At 32.8% G+C, this 23,605-nt stretch overlaps 1 protein-coding gene across 1 annotated transcript; it reads left to right on the top strand.

The window, feature by feature from the left end:
- Window positions 1-20,658: 20,658 nt before the first annotated feature.
- LOC107470545 (uncharacterized) lies at window positions 20,659-22,836 on the top strand. Its single transcript, XM_016089943.1, has 2 exons — window positions 20,659-20,893; window positions 22,490-22,836. The coding sequence occupies exons 1-2, from the start codon at window positions 20,659-20,661 to the stop codon at window positions 22,834-22,836; spliced, it is 582 nt and encodes a 193-aa protein (XP_015945429.1).
- Window positions 22,837-23,605: the final 769 nt, after the last annotated feature.

Raw genomic sequence — 23,605 nt, forward strand, 5'->3', positions numbered from 1 at the left:
GTCATAATCTTGATGTCCAAAATCTTAGGGGACAGGGTACGATGGAGCTAATAATATGCGTGGTGAATGGAATGGTTTGCAAGCTCTATTTTTGAAAGATTGCCATTTTACTTATTATAATCATTGTCTTGCTCATCGATTGCAATTAGCACTTGTTTCTGCAGTCAAAGTAGTTTGTTATGTTCATCAATTCTTTTCAAAACTTACACTAATTGTGAATGTTGTAACTGTTTCTCCTAAACGTCATGATCAGTTAAGGGTTGCTCAAACAAATAATGTTGCAAACTTAATTGCCAATGATCAAATTGTGACAGGTAGTGGACTTAATCAAATTGGTACTTTGCAAAGAGCTGGAGATACTAGATGGGGGTCTCATTTGAATTCTTTACGTAGTTTGTTATGCATGTTTGATGCTACTTGTGAAGTTCTTGAAAAAAGCACCGAAGAAGGTAATTTCTCCACTCGTGGTGATGCTAGTGCTGCTTATGATGTTATAACATCCTTTGAATTTGTCTTTGTTTTGTATTTGATGAGAAATATTTTGGAAGTTAGTCATGATCTTTGTCAAGCTTTGCAACGAAAAAATCAAGACATATTGAATGCTTTAACTCTTGTTTCTACTACGAATACTTTAATCCAAAGAATGAGAGAATCAAGTTGGGAGCCTTTCATAAAAGAAGTTATATTATTTTGTGAAAAATATAAAGTTGAAGTTTCTAATATGAATGCATTGCATATTCCTAGAAGAGGCCAAACTCACAAAATTGTTGATCAAATTTCAGTGGAGCATCATTACCGTATCAATTTATTTTTTGCTGTAATTGATACACAATTGCAAGAGCTTAATGAAAGATTCAATGATAATATGGTGGAATTGCTTACTTTAAGTTCAACTTTAGATCCCAGAGATAATTATAAGTTCTTCAGTGTTAACGAAGTATGTGAATTAGAAAAACAGTTTTATCCAGGTGACTTTAGTGACCAAGAAAATTTTCACATTAGAATGCAAGCTCAACATTATGAACTTGATGTTCTTAATCATGTTGAATTATAATAATATATGAGTTTAAAATTTGTTGGGGGGCCAAGGCCACCACTTGCCCCCGTTAATCCGTCCCTATCTCCTAGTGTTTAAAAAGATATATTGCATATCGTTGCTAGAAAAGTTAGTGCAACAATTCGAGAAGAAATTGGTGATTTTAAATTTTGTATAATTATTGATGAAGCAAGAGATGAGTCAAAGCGAGAACAAATGTCTGTAGTTTTGAGATTTGTAGACAAACATGGTTGTGTTCAAGAAAGATTTTTTGATCTTAAACATGTTTCTGATACATGTTCTTTGACATTGAAAACAGAAATTTCATCAGTTTTTTTTCGTCATAATCTTGATGTCCAAAATCTTAGGGGACAGGGGTATGATGGAGCTAATAATATGCGTGGTGAATGGAATGGATTGCAAGCTATATTTTTGAAAGATTGCCCTTTTACTTATTATAATCATTGTCTTGTTCATCGATTGCAATTAGCACTTGTTTCTGCAGTCAAAGTAGTTTGTTATGTTCATCAATTCTTTTCAAAACTTACACTAATTGTGAATGTTATAACTGTTTCTCCTAAAGGTCATGATCAGTTAAGGGTTGTTCAAACAAATAATGTTGCAAACTTAATTGTCAATGATCAAATTGTGACAGGTAGTGGACTTAATCAAATTGGTACTTTGCAAAGAGCTGGAGATACTAGATGGGGGTCTCATTTGAATTCTTTACGTAGTTTGTTATGCATGTTTGATGCTACTTGTGAAGTTCTTGAAAAAAGCACCGAAGAAGGTAATTTCTCCACTCGTGGTGATGCTAGTGCTGCTTATGATGCTACCACATCCTTTGAATTTGTCTTTGTTTTGTATTTGATGAGAAATATTTTGGAAGTTAGTCACGATCTTTGTCAAGCTTTGCAACGAAAAAATCAAGACATATTGAATTCTTTAACTCTTGTTTCTACTACGAATACTTTAATCCAAAGAATGAGAGAATCAAGTTGGGAGCCTTTCATAAAAGAAGTTATATTATTTTGTGAAAAATATGAAGTTGAAGTTTCTAATATGAATGCATTGCATATTCCTAGAAGAGGCCAAACTCACAAAATTGTTGATCAAATTTCAGTGGAGCATCATTACCGTGTCAATTTATATTTTGCTGTAATTGATACACAATTGCAAGAGCTTAATGAAAGATTCAATGATAATATGGTGGAATTGCTTACTTTAAGTTCAATTTTAGATCCCAGAGATAATTATAAGTTCTTCAGTGTTAACGAAGTATGTGAATTAGAAAAACAGTTTTATCCAGGTGACTTTAGTGACCAAGAAAATTTTCACATTAGAATGCAAGCTCAACATTATGAACTTGATGTTCTTAATCATGTTGAATTATAACAATATATGAGTTTAAAATTTGTTGGGGGGCCAAGGCCACCACTTGCCCCCGTTAATCCGTCCCTATCTCCTAGTGTTTAAAAAGATATATTGCATATCTTTGCTAGAAAAGTTAGTGCAACAATTCGAGAAGAAATTGGTGATTTTAAATTTTGTATAATTATTGATGAAGCAAGAGATGAGTCAAAGCGAGAACAAATGTCTGTAGTTCTGAGATTTGTAGACAAACATGGTTGTGTTCAAGAAAGATTTTTTGATCTTAAACATGTTTCTGATACATGTTCTTTGACATTGAAAACAGAAATTTCATCAGTTCTTTCTCGTCATAATCTTGATGTCCAAAATCTTGGGGGACAGGGGTACGATGGAGCTAATAATATGCGTGGTGAATGGAATGGATTGCAAGCTATATTTTTGAAAGATTGCCCTTTTACTTATTATAATCATTGTCTTGCTCATCGATTGCAATTAGTACTTGTTTCTGCAGTCAAAGTAGTTTGTTATGTTCATCAATTCTTTTCAAAACTTACACTAATTGTGAATGTTGTAACTGTTTCTCCTAAACGTCATGATCAGTTAAGGGTTGTTCAAACAAATAATGTTGCAAACTTAATTGCCAATGATCAAATTGTGACAGGTAGTGAACTTAATCAAATTGGTACTTTGCAAAGAGCTGGAGATACTAAATGGGGGTCTCATTTGAATTCTTTACGTAGTTTGTTATGCATGTTTGATGCTACTTGTGAATTTCTTGAAAAAAGCACCGAAGAAGGTAATTTCTCCACTCGTGGTGATGCTAGTGCTGCTTATGATGCTATCACATCCTTTGAATTTGTCTTTGTTTTGTATTTGATGAGAAATATTTTGGAAGTTAGTCATGATCTTTGTCAAGATTTGTAACGAAAAAATCAAGACATATTGAATGCTTTAACTCTTGTTTCTACTACGAATACTTTAATCCAAAGAATGAGAGAATCAAGTTGAGAGCCTTTCATAAAAGAAGTTATATTATTTTGTGAAAAATATGAAGTTGAAGTTTCTATTATGAATGCATTGCATATTCCTAGAAGAGGCCGAACTCGTAAAATTGTTGATCAAATTTCAGTGGAGCATCATTACCGTGTTAATTTATTTTTGACTGTAATTGATACACAATTGCAAGAGCTTAATGGAAGATTCAATGATAATATGGTGGAATTGCTTACTTTAAGTTCAACTTTAGATCCCAAAGATAATTATAAGTTCTTCAGTGTCAACGAAGTATGTGAATTAGAAAAACAGTTTTATCCAGGTGACTTTAGTGACCAAGAAAATTTTCACATTAGAATGCAAGCTCAACATTATGAACTTGATGTTCCTAATCATGTTGAATTAACTAACTTGTGCACAATTTCGGAGTTATGTCAAGGATTAACAAAGACAGAAAAGTCTTTAACATATCCTTTGATTGATCATTTGATTCGCTTGGTATTAACTCTCCATGTTTCAACTGCTACAATTGAGAGATCTTTTTCAGCTATGAATATTGTGAAGAATAGACTCAGAAACAAAAAGGAAGATGAATTGCTTGCTATTTGCTAATTGTCTTTTTATTTACGAGAAGAAAATTGCTGAAAGATTTGACACAGATTCTATTATCGATGAATTCTATGATATGAAGAATTAACGTGTACCACTTCGTTAGTAAAAAGTACACATTTTTTGTACTTTAAATATATATTCTCTATCAGTATATTTTTGTAATGCATCTTACATTATAATTTATTTACATATATTTTTTTATATTATATATATTATTGTCCCCCATAATAACATTGATTTGTCCTAGGTGTGGCAACGGGTAGGGTCGGGTAGGGTTTGAAGCCAACCCTAAACCTACCCGTGGGTTGAGATTTTTATATAAATTCAACCCTACCCTACCCGCGGGTTGAGAATATCCTAACCCTAACCCTACCGCTCTCAACTCGCGGGTATCCGACCCTACCCGCGAGTTACAAAAAAGATGCAAAATTATTATATAACTTTGCGATAATTTAAAATAAAACTGATTTTTATGTAAAAAAAATATTAAATTATCAATTAATGATCTTTTTTTAGTGGCTAAGAATCTTTTACATTTAGTGAGAGGTCTTTGGTTCAACATCCATTTGAAACATATTTTTATATAAATATATAACATATATATATATATAGGGTGCGGGTTGGTCGGGTAGAGTTGAGGCTCAACCCGCACCTACCCGACCCGCACGAGAATCTAACCTGCACCCTACTCTACCTGCTGCAGATTGAATTGACAACCCTACCCGATTGAATGGGATCGGATTAGATACCCGCTGATAGAGTACATGTTGCCACCTCTAATCTGTCCCTCTGTATATATATACTGCATGTATTAGAATCAAAAATCACGTAACTTATGAACCGATGTAACCTTTGGTTATTCATTGAATAGTTACATAATGAATAGAAGTGACTTTTGATTATTCCTTAAATAGGAACAAAGTATCATTAACATACACTAACAAACATTTAAAAAATATATATATGACTGTTAGAGAAAGAATTAAACTATAAACGATAATTATTCAATTATTTATATTTAATATTAATATATTAATTTGTAAATACTCTTTAATTTATTTATTAAAAAAATCCCAGATAAAGAGGAGTGTGTCCGACAATTCTTTAACCAAATTCTTATTTCTCTCGAAAAATAAGACTTTTTCGGTTCTGTTAAAAATTAAATAAGTTGCAGAAATATTATAAATAAGAATAAAATGACACTAATTTCATAATCGGAATATTCTTAAACTACATGTATACAATAACTAAATTTTTTATTTATTTTATAACTATTATCGATTCAACAGACACAATTCAATCATTTTTTTACTGTTTTAAGATATTAATTTTTGTATTTTTATTTTAAAAATAGAAATTTGATCAAATAATTTAAATATTAAGAATAAAAATCTAAAANATAGTATTTAATTTAAAACAGAGATAAAAGAATTTATATTCAAAACATTTTTTATTTTCATACATAATTCTAATTAAAAAATATTTTATTTTATTTTTAATTTTTTAAATTATCTTTAATTTTATTTTTTTATTATTAATTTATATTTTTATTATATCCACTCACTATATCAAACACTATTCTTTCTCTTACTATTATTCTCTATACACATACTAGTTACTGTCTCATTGCCATTATTATATTACTTTGTTCTCCTTTTTTGTTTTTTTCCTCCTTCCACCTTCTCTTCACCCGATCGTAATTAATTATCACCATGTATTATTATCGCAATTTTTAATCTTATCTATCACTTTGATTTATAATCATCTATTCTGTTAACTTTTATGAGTTATTGAAGTTTTGCTAAAAGAATTAAAATATGAAATATTTAAAAAGTTTGCCCAAATGATCAAAATTTAATGTCAGTAATCCTTAAAAGCAATATCAAAATATGTTATTTTCAACTAAAATAATAAAAAAGTACATAATTGTAAGTTTTTTAACTAATAATTATAAACTTAGGTCGCAATTTAAGCCATTGCTATTCACATTTGACTGCTACTATATAAATTTTAAATTTATTTTTTTATGCACATTAATTAAACTATACTTTATTATTTTATTTTACATGTTTTAAAATAATACCATCGTATTATAAGAAAGAAATTAATTTTTATAATTTAATGTGAATTTTTTTATTATTTTATTTGTAATTTGAATATTATCCATAAAAAATAATTATTTAAAGTAAAACATTATATAAAAAGAGACAAAAAGTTTTTAGATTTATCGTTCTGGTTTGCTTCTTAATCCTCACTAAATATACTCAAATTTAATAGTTTTAATTGTCATAATTTTTTGTAATTAGTTAAAAAGTTTCAACTTTTTTTCTCTCTCTATCTCTCTTAATAATTTTGAACAAACTTAATTTTGTTATTAAATAATTTTTTAAGTTCAAAGTATTTTTAACTTACTATATAATAAGTATCTTTTAAATTATCTAATGCATAAAAATCATATTTTTTTATTTATTTTAAAAGATAAAAATTAAAGTTAAATAATATTAGTTTTTTTTAAGCACAAAAATAAATATAAATGCAGAGAAATTCCATGAAAAGATAATATTAAATTTCATGTTCTTATATATGAGAATATTACCATTTATTATATTATATATTATCTTTGTACCACATAATAAAAGGTGAAAATTTATATCTTTCTTCTATTACTTTTTTTTCCTGTCTAAATTAGTTTGTATAATATCAACTTATTTCTATTATTTATGCAATATTTTTTCTTCTGGTTATCCATTAATAAATGTTGAATTAATGATTCTGTTTATTATATTTCAATTAGACTCAATAAATTACCAAACTTCAAACCTATTCTCTTAAACTACTTCTTGATCGTATAGCTGGAATAATTTAAACAGGAGATCTTTAGACCCTAAACTTTTGAAAGTAAAACAAAAATACAATAAAATAAATTAGAAAATCTAATAAAATAAAACAGTGTAAAAAATAGAATATATATAAGAAAAACAATAAATTAAAACTTACATGGCCCACGAAATAGAAAAATAAAGAAGAGAAAATAATAATGAAGATTGAAATAATGAAAAATATATAACACAGTTTTTATATTGCCACATTTAAATGCTATATGTCAATCTAATAATCAATAAAAAATAATATTATCCAATGTAAAATAAATTAAAAATAAAAAAGAGATTAACAAAATTGTTCCAAACCCGGCCCCAAGTCCTTCCTCGGAACGGTCAACGAACCTAGATACCCAGAATTGGACCATCCATACGGCTCAAAACGGATCAATAACTTTCAATATCATGGTCTAACATTCAAAATCAAATACCCCCCTTATCTTAGCTAGATAAGATAAGATAACTACCACTGGCTATATAAAGGGGAGCCAGAAGCCCCTCAGATACGTCACTCATTCCACACGCCTTATACCTCTTAGATCCATTTTTACTTGAGCGTCGGAGTGTCTTTGCAGATACCCACCCCATTGCTCCAGTTAGATAATCCAACGACCGCTTCGACTCGCAAGTTCCCGATACATCTCACAACCCGTACCAGAGACCTCTAGTACATTGGCGCCGACTGTGAGGAACTGCCAAGTCGTGGCAGCATGACGGAGAAGCTCGAGGAGCAATCCTCAAGCCGCCACCACAACTCAAACCCACGAAGCCCAATGCCCGACCTTTGAGATAGCGTTCCCTCACCCACAAGAGGATAACCAGCGCTGTGCACCGCCAGCTAACCCCCGATCGGCAGCAACCGAGGAGAATGATCGGCAGCCAGGTAATACTCGAGCACCTGACGGTCTGGGAGAGAAAGCCATCCAGATAATCCAAGAACTTTGCCTCAAAGTGTAAAACCTTGAAGGCCGACTCATGTCCAAGGAGCGATACCACCTGGAATACACAAGCCAAGCAACCTCTAGAACCCGATCCCATTGTAAGACCAGGAACGACAAATCACCCGAACGACGACACAAAAAACGACGAGACGAGGACGATCAACAACAATGTTGGGATGCCAAGCGAACATGAAACGAGCACATGATAATGGGAGCCACCTCATTTACGGAGAAAATCTTGAAAGGCAAACTCCCAAAAGGTTTTGACAAACCCACGGACATGAAGTACGACGACACCAAAGATCCCCGGTAACACCTAATGGCCTTCAAGGCTAGGATGAATCTGGAAGGAGCCACCAATACGGTCTGATGCAGGGCCTTTCTGGTAACCTTAGCCACCCCTGCAATCAAATGGTTCAACGCCCTCCCGAACAGCTCCAGAGCCAGTTTCGATGATGTCTCCAGGAAGATGGCCCAGTTCACCGCCAAGATCATCAAAGCAAAGTACCCAATTAGCTTACTCAAAATCACCCAAAGACAAGACAAATTCATGGGGAAATACCTCGACAGGTTCAACGATGAGTGCCTAACAGTCGACACACTCACATACTCGGTCGCTAGTCTTTGTCTGACCAATGGCCTAATGAATGAAGACTTCCGAAAGTACCTCACCACCAAGTTAGTCTAGACCATGTACAAAATCTAAAACATCACGAGAGAATACATAAATGACGAAGAGGTAAGGCAAGTCGTGGCCGCCAATAAACGGCAGCACGGTAACATGGCACCTCGTAGCAACTCACCACCTAAGGATAACCCAAAAGAACACTTCAAATCCATTGCCCCCAACCGACCACTTAGGATAAGGAAGTTCATGAACTACATCTCCTACCCATCCCATCACAGAAATCTATCACTAAATAGTGAAACGATGCATCCTTCCAAAGGCACGACCACTGAAGGAATGAACATGCGGCAACAAGAGCCTATACTGTGATTACCACTGAGGATACGAACATAAAATACAAGACCGTTTTGACCTAAAGAACACTTTCGAACAAGCTATCCGAGATGGCAAACTACCCGAGTTCGCCAAGATCATCTGAGAATCTAGGCAACCTGAAAGAGAAAGATCACCAGAACAAGAAGGACGTAACCCGAGGGCGATACGACAGACATCCCCAAGAAAGTCTGAAAACCGACGCCACCATAATAGTTAATGTCATCACTGGAAAAGACGTGCCGGAAAGGTCAAATTCAGTACTAAAAAAGAAGCTCAAAGTCCTAGCAGTAAAAAATCAAGTACTAACCTCGTCAGTTCCAGCGGTGATCATGTTCTCCCCTGATGACTGCCAGCATGACACCTGTAACAACCCAACTTCTAATCCGTCATAACCAAGGCTAGCAGCTAGGCGCTACTATTTAGCTTAATATAGATACTTTAGACCATATATTAAGTGTATACATATGAGTATGTAGCACTAGTCGAGAATCGTGTATCTCTTCCCTGGTCTCAAAAGAGCTAGAGTACAGATTCACCATCATCTGGTCAATCCATGCCTCTGAGCTAAACTCGGTTGAAGGTGCAGAACTGGAGCTTTCTGGAACCCTTGGCCCGTCAAATCCTGGCTCGACTACAGGAGATGGTGGTAGAGCGTCGGGCATAGGTACATCTGGAACCACTTGATCCTCTTCGGGGTTGAACCATGGTAGATGCTCGGGTATGTCTATGATCGGAGACTCCGATACTAGATCTGCCATGTTCATAGGGTATGGCAGAAAAGGATACTATAGGGTATGGCAGAAAAGGATACTATAGGGTATGGCAGAAAAGGATACTAGCCTCTGTCGGGGTGAAGCTCGGATAGCAGTGTACCATAAGGCATGTCAAGGTCAAACTCCTGGCTGAGCAGAGGGTGAGAGAAAGGACGGTCAGGAAGATAGTAGGTACGTGTATGCAAACTATCCCAAAACACCGCGCTCCCCATCGCGAGGTCCACGTAGCAGCCGTACGCTGGGTACTCAAAGAAGATCACGTCGGTCCCCATCTGCGGACATGAAAAAATGGGAGTGAGAACCTAAGGTTCCCAATAAGTACTATACGAAAAACCTAAGACGGTCCGCAGCCTAAGTCTAATCGTTTATAAGGTCACAACAATAATCAATCATACAAACAGATGCAATCATAAGTATATAACAGTATAACAGTCACATATACAAGTAAGAAGATATAAGTAAGAAAATGCAGCAACCAAATATGATGCATTTCTGGTCCTATGCAGGTCAAGAGATCATGCCTCGGTTGGCTACCCACAGCCTGATGTTAGTCGACCCAAGTCCGAATATGACTACTCCACTGGGTCGGTTGCACACCGATTTCCAAAATACAGTCGCGGCACTAATTAAGAATGGCCCAAAAATACAAGGTGCTCCTAGTGAGTAACAATCCATATGGCGGGGCACCCCACATTCATATAGTCTCTGACCAGGCGGGATGGAAGTCCGCTTTGCCAAGTACTTCTTAGCACTTTGTGGTTTACAGTTTCTTCTTCCGCGGCACATCTCAATAAAATTTATTTATAAGGGATTTCTGTTTCCTTATCTTATAAAAACTTGTGCTCGATTCTTTCTTAAAATATCTAAACTATGTTACATTTTATCTTTTTGCCTCTTTTATTTGACTTCTCTTTTTACCATTTTTATTAGGTTTTTAATGATGTTTTTACCCATAATGTTATTATTTCACCATTGTATCTTCATATTTTTTCTAGTAGACATTTTCTCCTTCATTAAGTGAATTAATCATTTTTTATTTAACATTTTGTCTAAAATTACTAATATGCCTCTAAATACTTTAGTTTTACCGTTTAACCTTATTTAGCATCAGAATCTTACTAGATTAATCCTAATAGTTGTCTCTGATCAAAATTACTCCTAATATTTTTATTAAATGTCAATTTTCACCACAAGGGACCTAAAACCAATTTACCCTTTATTACTTTATTTACTTATTCTAGTTACCGCTTTTTACCATTTTACTTCTAACTTTGACTAAAACTTTTATTTAGACTCAACACTTTATTGTAGTTATAATCTCGACCCAACTAATTTATATAATTACTATTTTACCCCTAATGATACTAAATTCAGAATTTTATTTATTTTTCATTTAGATATAAAAAAGGTGTTTCACCAATCACATGGTTCTTCAAAGTCATATTTGTACGAATATAATATTCTTTTAAATACAATTTACACCATGATGGATGATATTTGAAGAAGTTATATATTTCATTAGTTGGTTGATTATTGAGATGTATAAATGTTATTGCAGTTGGTGCCACTTAAAATTGTCCAGATTCAACCAGCTTAACTATTGAGCAGCAGTAGTAGCCACTCTTCACCATTAAGGTCAAGCTTAGACTACATGAATGGTTTCTATTATTTCATTGGTGACTTTAATGCCAATGCAAACCTAAAGGAGAAAAAAAGGAGTGCTGAAGTGAACCAGAAGTGTGCAAAATTTGCAACTTGGATTTCAAACTGCCAACTCATAAACATGAGGGCAAAATGATCAAAGTTTACTTGGCGTGAAGCAATATGAGATGGGAGAGAAAGGGTCTTTGAGTGATTGGGGCTTTGTAATGATGAATGGCGTATTCTTTTTCCTGAAGCTTACATAACCTGCCTTCCTAAAACCCAATCCAACCACTGCCTGTTGCTTGTTCGATTGGAAGGGGACTCGATTGATAATAGAAATCGCTCATACATATTTGAGACTTTTTGAATGTAGCATAGCAATTTTGGTTGGGTTATGATAGAAAGCTAGAAAGGTAACGAGACTTATTTCACTAAGATGAATAATCTGAAGCAAAAACTTAACACCTGAAATAGCCGAATAGGGATGTGTTTAGAGGTATATTCAAAAAGAAAAGACAACTTTTGACAAATTGGGGGATATAAAAATGTACCTATTAAGAAACAGAATATTAGATAAATTGAAAAAAGTTTACAAGAATAATTAGACAACATTTTGGACCAAAAAAAAGGCTCTAGCTCCAAAAATCTAGAGCTGAATGAATTATGGATGATGATAGAAACACTAAATACTATCATATCAAGACTCTTATTAGAAGAAGGAGGAACAAGGTACTTTGTTTGAGAAATGAAGATGGACAATGGGCGGAAGAACAAGACCAATTAGAAAATATGACCATCAATTTCTACAAAAATCTGTTCATTGAAGAGAAGGCTGATATAGAGAAAATTGTGTGCTCAAAATCCTACCTAGCTACCAATGGTGTACAACATGAATGACCAAGCCAACAGATTTTCGAATGAAGAAGAAATTAAAAGAGACATCTTTAATATTGGAAGCCTTAAATCCCAAGTGGAGATGGAATCCCTAATATATTTTACCACTATAATTGAAAAATAACTGACAAAGAAGTGGAGTAAGTGATCTCTAATATTTGGACAAGGCATGAAGGATGAGGATGTTAAATGAAACTTTGTTGGTGTTAATTTTAGAAATAGACAAACTAAAATTTATAAACCAATTTAGACCTATCTCTCTTTGCAATGTCATCTACAAATGCATCACACAGATTTTGGTTGAATGATTGAAGTCTTTTTTCACTGATCGAATCTTTCTCTTTGAATCCAGCTTCGTAGCGGGGAGGAACATACATGACAACATAATAATTGTAAAAGAGATGATTCATTCTCTGAAAAAGATAAAGGACAAAAGTGATTTCATGTCAGTGAAAATTGATATTGTTAAAACATGCAACAAATTGAGTTAGAAATTTATTTGAAATTCCCTCCCACATGAGCAACAATATCACACACTGTTTCTCATTCCCAAAAAAATTTTCGTAATTTAGAATGGCCAGTAAATTGAAATCTTTTCTCCTTCTAAAGAAATTAGACAAAAAGACCCGCTCTCTTTGTATGTTTGGAGTGATGGCTGGTTGAAAACGGGTTTGAGGCTAAAAAACATAGCATCTCCATGCTGAGATCTCAGTAACTATGTTAAGGAAGATAGGACTTAGGATTTAAAAAACTCAACTATCTTCTCCCGAACTCAATGGTAAACAACCTCGTACAGAGGACGGAAAGGATAAATTGTATTGGAAACCTAATCCAAAAAAGGTGAGTTTAATTCAAATAGTAAGGAGGAACAGGTTGGGAAAAAAATTTAGAACTGGAAAGGCATACAACGCATTAAATTTTTTGGTCTTTGCACTGTTTGTGATGGGGAGATAAAACCCCCCTTTATGCTATTCAAGACTATCCTAGAGCTTTTAAACTCTGGATACGAGCTCTAAACCCTAAGCAATCAATCTCTTCTTCAGCTTTGAGATTTGAAAAAACAACATGATAAGAAGTAAAAGGATGTTTATATGACTACAAGATGGAGCATTTGAAAATACATTTGAACAATAACCCTTTCAACTCAAGTCAAAGAAACCAAAATCAAAAGAATTATGAGAAAAATTAGTGAAGCCAGGAGCCCTACCTTTCAAAATAGACCTAACAACTCAACGCTGACAGCATCTCGAGGGACAATCCTAGATCAGCCAGTAGAGCGAAAGTGCTTCGAAACGATATTCATGGTTGGATTTATGGATTTTCGAGCAAGATGGATGGCCATATGGCATGGGGTGCAAGCGATCATGGATGGCAATATGGCATAGGGAAGAAGAATCACAAAACTGATAGTAGAGTCTCATTCTAAAGTGGCCATTGACCAGTACCCCCCCTAACCTGAGTTTGAAATTATTTGCTCATACTAGTGGGTCTTTTTTTTCTGTTATAATAGTTTTGTCCTTTTTTTTGGCCTTCGGGCCTCATGTGTAATAGAAAAATAAGTGTAATTACTCAAATTAATTCTTAAAAATTTTAAAATTAGACACTTTAGTTTCTCAGATTTCAAAATATATAAAACAATCTCAAAAGTTTACTTTTGTTGGATAATACCGTCTCTCTTCATTAATAACTAGTCTCTCTTCATTAATAACTAAACAATGACGGCTAAGATGAAGGGAGGATTAATTTGCACATGTGACCATTAAGTATCCGCGTGTTTGAGCCAAACAAATTAGTCCCCACAAAGTACAAAATAGTTTTCAAAAAATTTGAAAAATCTCAAAATAATCCTTGAATATTTTAAAATTTTCAAAATCCTCCCTTTAAATATTTTTAATCTTTTTCAAAATAAATTTGAAAAAATATTTCTAAATTAAAAAAAATATTTTTTGGACATAATTACTAACTGTGATAACACAAATAACTTCAACTACAAGCCTATTTTGTACATTATGATAATTAGTGAATTCCAAAACTTTCTAAAAAACTTAACAGAATATTTGGATTTGCTAAGATATTTTTTCTTCAAATATTGTAAAGTATTAAAAGCTCCACATTGAGATTTTGTAAATAATCCACATTGATCTTGTAATTAACAAAAACTTACAAATTTGACTTCAGGAATGACTTTATTTACGTTGTGCGCAAATTTTAAAGTGTTGTCTTCATTTATACAAATATTCCTATTTGCTTATATAGAAAACTTTATGCTAAATGAGAGTTCTCTTATTTTTTTTTTCAAATAATACTAACTCATTTTCTTTTTCATCGTTAAAGAATGATCAAAGAATATCATAATTACAAATTAAATTAAATTAATATCTTGTATGATCAAAAATAAATATGGGGTTATTTATTTTAAATTATAATTTTTTTTGAAAAATAGTACCTTTTAAAATTAATTTATAATTTATTTTAAGAATATATAAAAAAAGTTTGTATATATCAAATTTGAGATAAATAATCAAAAATTTTAGAAATTAAAATTTATTAATTTAAAAATAATTATACATAGATAATTCGAAAGAAGTATTTTAGAATTTTTAAATTTTTATAGGGCTATGTTAAAATTATTTTTAAATTTTGGAGACTTTCTTCATTTTAAGGACTAATTTGTTTTGATCGACACTTAATTGTTACATTTGNCTAATAAAAAAATATTAATAATTATTTTATGTATTTTAAATTTTAAAAAGCTAAAATATTCAATTTTAAAAATGATAAGATTTAATTTGGATAGTTACTCCAGAAAAAAACAATCCTTTAAATATACCTCCACCGTCCGTTGCTTGTGAGTTGTGAGCAGTAATTTATTTTGAACGTTGTCGGTGGAGCCAGGAGTGTCATTCACGTTTCATTTTTCCTATTTTGCTTTAGTTTGTACTTTTTAGCCTCAGAAAACATAAATCCTCAATTAATTAATGAAACGAATGCTATGCAACTCTGATTCTCTTAACTATGCCATCATCTTGGAAATAATGTTTTATTGATGATCTAGGGATACATAATTTCCCCGTTTTACACGTGAAACTTCATTTTCATGGACGTGACAATCCAACTTCTGCTCTTGGATCGATTGTTTAAAATTTAATCATAAGCATATCATTATGTTCATGTATTAATATTAATTTTCTGCGCTTTCGGATTATTTCCTGCAGTTTCTGACTTCACTAATGTTGTTATTTGTTCATACAAATGAAAATTTGATACGTAATGAAAATTGTTGGCGCTTTTTTTGTGTCCTAAAAATTAAGGCAAATTACTCAATTAAGTCAAGGGTGGATTTATTTAAAAAAATTCGGCAAACTAAATTCTGGTTCATGAATCAATTAGTGTACATTTATATGTAATTTGAATCAGGTTCATTCTAACTCTATTCACACATAATTCGAATCAAATTTATTCCAATTTTATATACAAATGCAAACACACACTAATTCGAATAAGCCTGATTCGAATTACACCCACAGTACACTCACACACACGCTGCACATAGTAATTCGAATCGGCCAGATTCGAATGACTCATAATTTAATTCTGTCCATTTTTTATTAAAAATTTAATAATTGATCAAAAAAATTAATAATTTAAAAATTAAAAAAATGTATATTTTATTTCATACATTAAAAAAGCTAATAAAATATTTAATTACGAAACTTCTTTAAAATATTAATGAGTTATCCATTCGAATTTCATACAATATTCTTTTGCACATTTTTAATAGCTCATGAATATTTTTTTATACATTTTTTTAATAAATTTATTTAAATTATACCACAAAAAAATATTTTATTCTATACAAAATAATTTTAAAAAATGGCTTAAAAGATGTTAGGAGTACTATAAAAATTTGTAATGTCCTAATGACTTAGAACATTAAAGAAATACTCTACATAGTCAATAATAATTTAGAAATTAAAAAAAAATATAGTTATGACTAGTATTTACCTAAATTACTATAACATTAAAAACTTTTATAATACTCCTAACATTTTCAACCCATTTTTCTAAATTATTTTGCATAAAAAACGGCTTAGAATGGCTTAAAATGGATTAAAATGCCCTTTATTTTAGGCAAAACAATTTTTAAAAAATGGCTTAAAAAATGTTAGGATTACTATAAAAGTTTGTAATGTTCTAGTAATTTAGGTAAATACGGGTCATAACTATGTTTTTTTTTAATTTTTAAATTATTATTGACTATGTAGAGTATTTTTTTAATGTCTTAGGTCATTAAGACATTACAAATTTTTATAGTACTCATAGCATTTTTTAAGCCATTTTTTTAAAATTATTTTGTATAGACTAAAATATTTTTTTGTGGTATAATTTAAATAAATTTATTTAAAAATTTTATAAAAAAATATTCATGTGCTATTAAAAATGCGCAAAAGAGTATCGTATAAAATTCGAATTGATAGCTCATTAATATTTTAAAAAAGTCTCGTAATTAAATATTTTGTAAGCTTTTTTTAATGCATGAAATAAAATATATATTTTTTAATTTTTAAATTATTAATTTTTTTAATCAATTATTAACTTTTTTAATAAAAAATGGACAGAATTAAAATCATGAGTAATTCGAATCTGGCCAATTCGAATTACTATGTGCAGTGTGTGTGAGTATAATTCAAATCACCCTAATTCAAATTACTGTGGGTATAATTGGAATCAGATTGATTCGGATTAGTGTGTGTGCGCGTTTATGTATAATTCGAATCAATAGGGGTGTCCATGGATCGGATCGTATCTGCAGATCCGCGGTAAATATCCGCATCCGATCTGAAAATTGCGAATACGATCCGATTTGCAAATTGATCGGATCGCGGATATCTGCTCTATATCCGCGTATCCGATCCGCAGATCCGTACAATAATATATATATGTTTGGTATTATATTTACTTGTTTGTATATTTTAGTTAGTAATTATTATTCATATATTGTATTATTTATTTTGTTATTTAGAAAGAGTTTGATTAAAAATATTTTAGGAATAAATAAGTTTAAAAGTATGAAAGAAATATTTTTATTGAATTTTTTTACATTGAAATGTGATTAAAAAGAGGAGGTTTAATTATGCGGATATATCCGATATCGGATCCGATCCGATCCGCAAATTTGCGGATCGGATCGAAATCGGATCCGGCACTAAAAAGTGCGGATATCATATCCGATCCGATCCGACGGAAATTGTGCGGATCGAATCGAATTTTCAGCCATATCCGATCCGATCCGATCCGCGGACACCCATTCGAATCAACATGATTCGAATTATGTGTGAATAGAGTTCGAATGAACCTGATTCGAACTACATATAAACCTACATTGATTGATTCATGAATCAGAATTTCGTTTGGCAGATTTCTATAAATAAATTCACCCGTTGACTTAATTGAGTGTTTTGCCCTAAAAATTACTTATTTTTACTAATGTAATGATATATAATCATAAAAGTAGTCACCAACAAAAACAAAAATCATAAAAGTTAAAAGTTAAATTCTAAGATCACGCGCCAACTATTATTATTCATACCTCAGATCTGTTTTGGAGTTCTCCTTGCGTATAAATGAAGTACCTTTGAAAAACAGGTTGTGGAAATGAATCTTACATTACTTTTTTTGAGAGAGAGAGAAAAAAAAAACACGAAAAAGATGGGAAGAAAAAAAAAGTAATTATACCATATAACATTTCTCTAAATCCTTTTTTTGTTCCGTATGTGTAAATTTTTATGTTATTTTCTAAATCCAAATTCCATAAGAATAGGACAGTAAAAATAAAAAAATAAGTAATCTAATAAAAGACAAATTTATTCAATACAAAAGAAAATTATATTTTGATGAACAAGTTTATTATGATTTTAATTTTTTTTTAAGAATAAAGTCCAACACAATAAAATGAAACGATAGAATAAAACAACGAATAAGCCAAAGAAAATAAAGATATATTAATTTCAATGTCATTTTCGATATTACTATCAACAATGAAAAAGATTTTTTCATTCCACTCCTTATCGCTAAGTGATCGATGACTTGTTGATAATCTCCTCCAAACATACTTTCTCATTCTGAAATATCTTTTTATTCATTTTTAACTAAATATTTTAAACAATAGCACAGAGCATATCAACCACTTCTTCTGCTCCTCTTTCTTTGTGAACTCTTGTCCAATTTTTAAAGTGTTCTTTCATTGTGTCTCGGACGGATCATAACCTCCCGAAAACAGATAACCATGCGCACCACACATGTCTAGTAAACTCACAACAAAAAAATAAGTGGTGAATATATTCAACCTCCCTCTTACACAATACACATATATTATCGTCATTGTTCACTATTCCTATTCTATTCAATCTTTCTTTTATATTCACTCTACCAATTAAAACAAACTAAACAAACAACTACACTCTTGGTCGGACTAATACTCTCCAAATAGTTCTAGTGAAGCTATAACTTGTGATTTCTTCATGAGCTGTTTTCGCTTGCAAAACCTGCACAAATGAGTTAGTAGTAAACACACCTTACCTATCAAACATGCACTCTATCCTCTCTTACTACAAGAAAAACGCCGAGTACCGTCGAATTTAGCATCGACTTAGACCGGCGGATTTACCGTCAGATTTTTCGACGGAAAGGAGAAGAAATTCGTCGCCATAAAAGGTTACCATCGAAAGATATTTTCCGTCGCTAAAGCCGATGGTAATTATTGGAGCGAAAATATAACTCAACGGCACCAATATTATCATCGAATTTTTCGTTAGTATATTTTGCCAGTATAACGCTTTAATTAAACGCATCGTTTTGGTGATTTACCGATGAAAAAATCCGACGGTAAAATAGGTTAAAATTCAAACGTGGAATCCTTCTCCCTCACTTGTCCAAATACTCTCTCTCTCTCTCTTTCTCTCTCTCTTCTCGTCTTCTCTCTCCGTCAAGAGGTCATTGTTGCATCGCCAGGAGCTCGTTGGCAGAAAATGATAAATGTATTTGGCGAAAGATTCTAATTATAGGGTACACTCTGCCAAATTTTCTAAAAAAAATTAATAATTTGTGTTGTTCATTAAATTTTAGGGTGTGTGTTTCAATATGATTCCAAGTCATCGTCTATGGATATATGAGAGGGATAACGCTGGCCGGGGGATTTGAAACCTGAATTCTTTGAGGGGGTTGACGCGTTTGTCGCGCATGTCTTTAGCATGGAACTGTTTATGTCTGAAGGAGGTATCTAGGTGTCCATGTCAAAAGTGTTGGCTAACTAAGTGATTAAGACATGCGGACATAACGCTTTACCTCTACCGTAACGGGTTTAAGGATAGGTATTGGATGTGAATGGAACATGAAAAAGTGAACGAGTAGGGAATTAACCAGTCCGCCTCTAATTTGAACAAGTCCTATTGTCAATCAACGAGGATTTGGGTGTGAGAGACCTAAACATGGAAAAAAGACTTGGATGGCTAATCAAGAGAGATACAACGAGTGGTGTTTGATGTAACATGTGTATTACAAAATTGGAAGAGGCTGAAGAAGAGCTTAACCTGGAGGTAAAGTGATTTTATCATCTGTTAGAATCTGTTGTAAAACTTTTGTAGAGGGAATCATTCGGAGTTGTTTGCATGTGTTAGAATGATCAGTATTAAGTCGAAGACAAATCATACCCAAGAGTCTTTTGATAAGTAGGTCACTCTTTACAATGAACTGGTACCTGGCGAGTCCACTGGCATCCCCCAAAATCACTATGAAGCAAAGAAGCTAGTTTCGAAATTAGGTCTAAATATAGTGAAAATTGATTGTTGTTTGAGTGGTTGTATGCTGTACTACAAGACGGATGTAAACCTAACTGAATGTAAATTTTGTAGATTACTAAGCTTCCAAGTCGAGAGAGAATAGATTAGGAAACATCGTTTAAAGAGAATTCTAATGAAACAGATGCACTACTTTGCCCTTAAGTCCTTGGATGAAACGATTGTATGCATCGACGAGTTCGGCCCCTTACACGACCTGTCATAATAACAACAAGAGGGATGATGGAATCATGACGCATCTGTCACACGAAAAAGCTTGGAACCATTTTGATCGAGTCTATTCTACATTTTCGAGCGAGCGCATAAATGTTAGACTAATTTTGTGCTCTGACGGGTTCGCACCAAATTCTAATTCTGATAACGCGTACTCTTATTGGCTTGTAGTCGTGACACCTTATAACCTGGGTCTCGAAATGTGCATAAAGGACCCATGTATGTTCCTAACTTGCATCATACTTGGTCTCAACAATCCAAAGGCCAAAGTAAATGTCTTCTTGCAGTCCTTGGTGGATAAGTTAAAGGATTTGTGGATCCATGGTGTAGAAACGTATGATATTTTGACGAAGACACACTTTTAACTGCGAGTTGTATTGATATGGACCATTAACGACTTTCCTGCATACAGAATGTTGTCAGGTCAGTCCACTCAGGGTAGAATGGCATGTTCCTGTTGTACGGAGGATATAAAGGTATTTTGGTTGAAGAATTGGGGTAAGTATTCGTGGTTTGATTGCCATAAAAGATTCCTCGACATGGATCATCATTTTCAGTTCAATAAGGACTCCTTCAAAGAGATTAAAACTAAACGAGAAAAGGCATATGTGAGATTGAGTGGTAGGCAAATTTTGCACCGTGTCAGTAGAATTCCAAAGATCGTTGATAATGGGGCAAGTCTGAGACCTCCAATATATGGCAGGGAGTATAATTGGACTAAAAATAGTATATTTTGGGAGTTGCTTTATTAGAAAGATAACTTGATTTTTTCATTGTCTTGATGTGATGCACATTGAAAAAAAATGTGTTTGATAATATCATGAACACAGTAATGAACGATGAGCGAACAAAGGACAACAATTAGTCTAGGTTAGACTTAGTAGACATTTGCAGGTAACCAAATCTAAACTTAAAAAGTCTTGATAATGGGCAGTGAGTTAAACCAAAGGCAGTGTTTGCTCTAACGAAGGAGCAAAAACAAGTGCTTGTAAGTAAATTAGAGGATTAAAGTTTTTTTTATGGTTACGCCTTTAATTTGGATAAGTGTGCAAACATGTCACAGGGTAGACTTGCTGGATTAAAGAGTCATGATTGTCACGTCTTCATGGAGTCTTTGCTTTTTGTCGCATTCAAAGAACTTCCAACTAACATCTAGAAACCCCTCACAGAAATAAGTGAGATCTTTAACGAGTTATGTGCTACAAAACTTAACATTAATGATCTCACTGTTATAGACAAGAACATTCTAATCATACTTTATAAGTTAGAGAAGATATTCCCTCTATCTTTTTTTGACAATATGAAACACTTAGCAATCCACCTATCATATGAAGCAATACTATGTAGGCCGTTTTCAATTTTGGTGGATGTACCCATTTGAGAGGATGATTGGTTCATTCAAGTACACCGTGAAGAGCATAATTTGGATTGAGGACAGCATCTGCGAAGCATTCCTAGCTAAAGAAACATCTGCATTTTGTTCATTCTATTTTCAATCTCATGTTGAGTCACGTAGAACAAGGGTTGTAAGGAATAATGAGAGGGGAGAATTCTCGTCAAGTGGAACAACATACCTAATTTTTTTTCGGAATGAGCTGCAATGGGTGTGGACAATGACTACTGGTTAGAGTAGAAGGAGATTGATGATGCACATCTGCATGTGTTGCTTAACTATGACCGAATTTAACCCTACCTTATGTGAATTTTTTAAGTCTTCGTAAATATTGCAATCGGTAAGATACTAACTTCTTAATCTAATCAAAACTTCTTTATCTTATTCTATCATATAGGTTATTCTAAGAGGCAAATCCTGATACCTCATTAAACAATTTTTAATGCTGGTTCAGAGAATATGTCAGCATGCATCTAACTGACACAACAGATTTAAAACTAGTTGCACTTAATTGAGACCCAATGAATAAGGACACTAGCTATAAGATATACGATATTAATGGATATCAGTTATATACCTTACAGTAGTCGATTGAAAAAAAATAGATAACACTAGAGTTTGGATTCTTGGGGATTCAAGTAGGAGTCATTATGATTGGTTTTGTGTGTTGCACAACATAATTGAATTAGAGTATTTTTATCGCACTACGTACAAGGTGTATGTGTTTTAATGTGAATGGTATGATTCAAGTTCGTGACAAGGAATACGAAAGTACAAGGACTACAATATCGCTGAAGTTAATGTAACCAAGAAATTTAGGCATTATGATCCTTTTATTCTACCTCAAAATGCACGACAAGTATACTATTTCCCTTATCCAGGTTTATGCAAGTCTAGTTGGGTGGTTGTGGTTAAAACTAAACTAAGAGGGTGCATCGAGTCTGATGATAAGATAGATGGTCAAGAACCTTACCAGATTGACGACCCAACTCCTTCGAAAATGGTAGTTGATACCGATGAGCCGATCACCCTTAGGTCGACTGTTATAAATGATGGCATCATTGACCGTGGAATAGATGCCGATACATTTCTACCAGAAGACGATGATCTTCAAGAAGAAGACGAGGTCGATGGCGACAAAGAAGAAGAAGACGAGTTTGATGATCATGAAACTATCTTGGAAGGGGAGGATGGTGAATCAGAGGAAGAGGATGATGAATCTGAATAGGGTTAATATAAACATAATTCTGTGATACGTATTTCTTTACCAAACTTTGCGAAAAATGTAATATAGTTAGCATTGTTTAAGATATCTCAATTACCATCGTTCCTTATTTTTAATTTATATTTTGATATTTTAAATCAAGTTTAAAGCAATATTTCAATTATTAATTATCAGGGTACATTATAGATGGACGGAAAAAATTATTAAAAAAAGACTACCATTAAAATTACCGTCAGAATATTCCAATGGTAAGAGTCCAATCAATTTTTTTTTAAAAAATTGAAAAACATTTCCGTCGGTAACGTCTAATAGATTCTGTTTTCTTACTAACTATATTCTGCCACTAAATTCGACAGAAATTACCGCCGAACACAAAAAAATCCGCCGGTATTATGTTACCGGCGGGTTTATACCGTCTGATTTCTTTTGACGGTAACTTAATTATTGTCGAATTTTGTTCATTTTTTCGACAGAGAATCCGAAAGTACTCAACGTTTTTCTTGTAGTGTCTGTCATATGCTAGTGTAACTGGCCTCAACTTATCATGTAATTGATTCACTAAGTCCAACTCCCATTGGAATAGTTCTCGACTTCATTGAAAGTTTCAAATCCAATCAACCCCATCTAAAAATCCATAATTCCCTGATGAATTCTTTTTTGTTGGAAATTAAGAAGAGTCTTTGAAACTGATATTTTAACGCACCACTTTGTAGCTAAACATCTTCCCAAAAAACGAGTCCTTCTACCACCATCTACCTCCATAAACAGCCCA

Source organism: Arachis duranensis, chromosome 10 (genome assembly GCF_000817695.3).
Source record: "Arachis duranensis cultivar V14167 chromosome 10, aradu.V14167.gnm2.J7QH, whole genome shotgun sequence".
In the NCBI taxonomy this organism is placed as follows: Eukaryota; Viridiplantae; Streptophyta; class Magnoliopsida; order Fabales; family Fabaceae; genus Arachis; species Arachis duranensis.